Source organism: Nicotiana tabacum, chromosome 11 (assembly GCF_000715075.1).
Source record: "Nicotiana tabacum cultivar K326 chromosome 11, ASM71507v2, whole genome shotgun sequence".
In the NCBI taxonomy this organism is placed as follows: domain Eukaryota; kingdom Viridiplantae; phylum Streptophyta; class Magnoliopsida; order Solanales; family Solanaceae; genus Nicotiana; species Nicotiana tabacum.
In genome coordinates, this window is record NC_134090.1 from 147,196,760 (window position 1) to 147,201,217 (window position 4,458).

At 37.0% G+C, this 4,458-nt stretch overlaps 2 protein-coding genes across 3 annotated transcripts; one reads left to right on the forward strand and one right to left on the reverse strand.

The window, feature by feature from the left end:
- Positions 1–254: 254 nt before the first annotated feature.
- LOC107781805 (UDP-glycosyltransferase 86A1) lies at positions 255–3,494 on the forward strand. Of its 2 annotated transcripts, none has more exons than XM_016602584.2 (3): positions 255–568; positions 1,712–2,259; positions 2,343–3,494. In XM_016602584.2, exons 2-3 carry the CDS (start codon positions 1,722–1,724, stop codon positions 3,266–3,268), a joined length of 1,464 nt encoding a protein of 487 aa, XP_016458070.1. In that variant the 5' UTR covers positions 255–568; positions 1,712–1,721; the 3' UTR covers positions 3,269–3,494. The 2 variants fall into 2 exon arrangements, with proteins under 2 accessions (XP_016458070.1, XP_016458071.1); XM_016602585.2 differs by having other exon boundaries at positions 368–568; positions 1,520–2,259.
- A 371-nt stretch (positions 3,495–3,865) lies between these two features.
- On the reverse strand, positions 3,866–4,189 carry LOC107781806 (MADS-box transcription factor 23-like). The gene has a single exon (XM_016602586.2). The coding sequence runs from the start codon at positions 4,187–4,189 to the stop codon at positions 3,866–3,868; it is 324 nt and encodes a 107-aa protein (XP_016458072.2).
- Between the last annotated feature and the right edge of the window lie 269 nt (positions 4,190–4,458).

Here is a 4,458-nt window from a genome sequence, read left to right on the forward strand (position 1 = left end):
ATTCAAATAGACACTTTCTTAACCCAAAATTAAAGGACGAAAAAAAAAACATAAGTTAAAGAGCTTAGTCAAAAGGCAATATTTTTAATCGTTCTTTCGACATAACTTAAAGCCAATTTCAGCAAACACTTTTCGAAAAGGACAGAGAGATTGGGGTTGCAGATAGACTTTAACACTTTTGTGGCTTATATTTCCATGTGGATGGACACATTTCCAAACACCCATTTTTACCAAAAAGAATAATAAAAATGATTAAGGAAATTATATGTTTCTCTCTTTCTATATTAGAGTAGATTCCTATACCACAAAAATCTTAAATTACAAATTCCCAATATAAAAAAAAGATATCAATAGTGGCTCTAATTTCTATCGTACAGACCAGAAAAAGCATTAGTAAAGACTCAGAACTCCTCAAATCTTTTTTTAAAGCATAGAAGTGGCTTCACCTCTTTCCCATAGGTTATAAAGGCCACATCTTTCTCTTCTTTTACCTTCAGCTAACCATCCAATAATAATCTTTTTTTTTTCTGCACAAAATCCTCTTTGCCCAGTTGAAAAGAGTTTACAGGTATGAAATGTCTTGTTACAGAACAAATATTTACTGGATATACTTATTTCTTTCTTATTTAGAAGAGATTTCTGAGACTTGTTAAACTTATATGAAATGTTATTTCACGGAGTAGATATCTCTTGAATTAAGTTTTAGTCATATTAGCACGTTTTGCTTTACCTATGTTTTCCAGATGGCGTTTTTGTTTAAGCGGAGCAACATCGATCCGTATAGCCGACCCCAAATTGTTTAGAATAAAGACATTATTGATGTTTGTATTTGTTTCTTGGGAGGTTTGAGCACTGTGTTACAAGTTCAAAGGCTCAGATAATTCACCTTCTGTGAATATTGTGAACCTGGTTTGGATCTTAATGTCATTCCGCTGTGCTTCCTTTCACTACAAAATTGCTTGAAGCTTTGAAGCATCTTGAAGGGAAGCCCGCTGCACGAAGCCAGCCTCCCTAATGAAATGCAAGTATCAGTGGCTAAGTTCACGGTTCGAAGCCAGTCACACGAAGACATCTTGAGTTGACTTGAAACTTTGAAGCATCTTGAGTTGACTTGAATTTACTTCTGGTTAATCCAAGAAACACAAGAGATCTAGTAGTCAGTTGGAGGAGAAAATGAGGAAAACAGAACATGTCAAATCTTGACTAGCTTCCTACTAATCATGTTTAGTTTTATTTACATTTTAATTTTTACCCCTGAAAACTAACCATATCCAAGAAGCTAATCATTTTAAGGAGGTTATTGGGCATGTTGGTTTCTTGGGCCTATTGTGTCATGAGTTTAAATTCTACGAACTCACAGTACAAAAAATATTTATACAATCTGGTCAATTAAAAGATAATTACTTGTAAATCTCTATGATAAACATTAACACCTAACCTGATAAAAATGGTAACTAATATGTTATCATATGTTTAAATTCATTGATAGTTTAAAAAAGTTTATACTGTCAACGTATAGGTCACGGGATCGAGCCGTAGAATCAGCCACTGATGCTTGCATTAGAGTAGGCTGCCTACATCACAGCCCCTTGAGTGCGGTCCTTCCCGAACCCAGCATAAACACGGGATGCTTTGTCCACCGGGCTGCCCTTTTTTGTCGGCGTATAAAACATCATTTGGCTTGAGGACTAACGCTTTCCAATTACTACAGGCACAAAAAAATGGAACCAGAAGAAAACATAAAGCCACATGCCATAATGATACCAGCGCCTCTTCAAGGTCACATTGTACCATTCACTCATCTTGCAATAAATCTTGCATCCAAAGGTCTCACCATAACTTTTGTCAATACACAATCAACTCATCAAAGGCTGATGAAAGCTCAATCAGTATCTGGCAGCTCTCTCGATTATGATATTTTCACTGAGGCACGAAAATCAGGCCTTGATATTCGATACACAACGATATGTGATGGTTTCCCACTGAATTTCGATCGAGCAAGGAACCACAATCAGTTCATGGAGGGATTATTACATGTTTTCTCAGCACATGTGGATGATCTCGTAGGAAATCTTGTCGATTCAAACCATAATCCTCCAGTTTCTTGCCTAATAGCTGATAGTTTCTATGTTTGGCCATCAGAGATTGCCAAGAAGTATAATCTTGTTAACATATCATTCTGGACTGAACCAGCTCTGGCATTTACAAGTTACTATCATATGGACCTCCTAAGAAGTAATGGTCACTTTGGTTCTCAAGGTATGATTTCATATCTAAAAATCAGCACTTTATTATTGAGTTTTCAAGTTAATGATTGTTAAAAATTCAATTCTGTTTGACAGATAATCGTGAGGACATGATACATTATATACCAGGCGTTCAGGCTATTGAACCGAGAGATCTTCCTTCATACATTCAAGATCCCGAGCCATGGAGCATAATGCACCGCTACATATTCAAGTCACTTGAAGATGCAAAGAAAGCAGATATGATCATCTGCAACACAGTACAAGAACTAGAGTCTTCAACAATCTCAGCTTTACAAGAGAAGAAGCCATTTTATGCCATAGGACCAATTTTCCCAAATGGCTTCACCAAAAGTGTTGCACCAACAAACCTGTGGGTGGAATCAGACTGCATCGAGTGGCTAAACACCAAGCCAAAAGGTTCAGTTATGTACATATCATTTGGAAGTCTTGCAAATATTAGTAGACAAGATGTTCTTGAAATAGCTCATGGACTTCTCCTTAGCAGTGTGAGCTTTATTTGGGTGGTTCGTCCCGACATCACATGGTCTAAGGAAACTGATCTTTTGCCATCAGGATTTGAGGACGACGTAAAAGACAGAGGATTAGTTGTGCCATGGTGTAGCCAAATCGATGTAATTTCACATCCAGCTATAAGAGGATTCTTGACGCATTGTGGGTGGAATTCAGTATTGGAGAGTATTTGGTGCAAAGTTCCAATGTTATGTTTTCCGATATTCACCGATCAATTTACTAACAGGAAACTGGTGGTTAGTGAGTGGAAGGTTGGTTTTGATCTTTGCAGTGGCAGAATCCTCAGAAGACAAGAAATTGCACAGAAAATAAACTGTTTCACTTCTGAAGCCAATGAATTAAGGATCAACTTAGAGGAAACAAGGAAGCAGCTCGAAGATGCGTTATCCGAAAATGGATCTTCAGGAAGAAATTACAAACAATTAGTCTGTGACCTCAAGTCCAAAATTCTTCAGAAAAGCAAGATTAACAACACAAGCTTACTTTAGTATGGGATGATACAGCATAATTTAGGATCTCAAATGTCATTACACACCTATTCTATTAATGGGATTTAAGCTTCATTCACTTATGGTTAAAAAGAAATTTAAACATCTTGGTGTAAATTGGCCAGTAGCAAATATGTTACCTACCATCTTTACTAGTCACAAACCATGTTCAGTTTAAACATTGACATGCATTTAGCTTTTCAATGATCTGATTGTGTACATAAAACTCTTTTTTAATCTTTTCTCCCTTCTTAGTAAAACAATGTAGATGCATTCCTTTGAGGGCTATAAGAAGGTTAGATATTTGATTCTCATATCTCGTGTTTGAGCCCGTGAAATGGAAAAAAACATGGTCGGAAGTGGCTCCCCCTTTAATGGCCCTTATGCGGTATGAATCCGGACTAGTTAGGGCTCCTATACATGTAGGTACCAGACGTCGAGTGGGAAATCAAAAAAGACTATAAGGGCCCATATATACATATATCTATGACATAAACAAAGCTAGAAAGGACTCAGAATCCTCCATGCAAGCAAGTTTCTCTCTTGTTCCTTCCAATTGCTCCTTCAACAACAAAAGTTCTTCAACGTCGATATTTTCTAACCGATATTCTCTAACCAATTACAGAGACCGTTCCTCAATGGCGATGATCTCGACTCAGAAGAGCCGCTAGAAACATCATAAGAACCAGATGATGGATCTATAGAACTAGAAAAGTGTCTGTCAATGGCGGAATTAACATCGCCGGAAATGTAAGGTTTTCCAGTGGGTGAGAAAACAATGGCAGCAACACGAGCACCAGTCATGGATTCGAGTTCTAAAGCTTTCTTGAAAAGCCCTTTACGTCTTTTGGAGAATGTCACCATTCTTGATGCTGCCTTCATGATTTGCTTGATTTCTATCTTCTTCTTTCCCGTCCCCATCTCTTCTTCTCCTTCCTTTTCTTTCTCGAGTTTAAGTTTTATGCACTAATATTGTAATAAAATATTAGGCAATCACAACAGTTATAAAGATCGAATTTTTTTGTTTCAGTACTATCTAAACTGGACTCACCTGCTATTATACCGTCTGTGCATGTAATTTAAGGCCTTCTTATGTTTCTGTATGTATATTTATAAAGAGAGATGGTAACAAATGCTATTTATGTAAGGATTCCTAAAGCTGTTAAAAGTAGGTAGTTTCCTATTAGGAA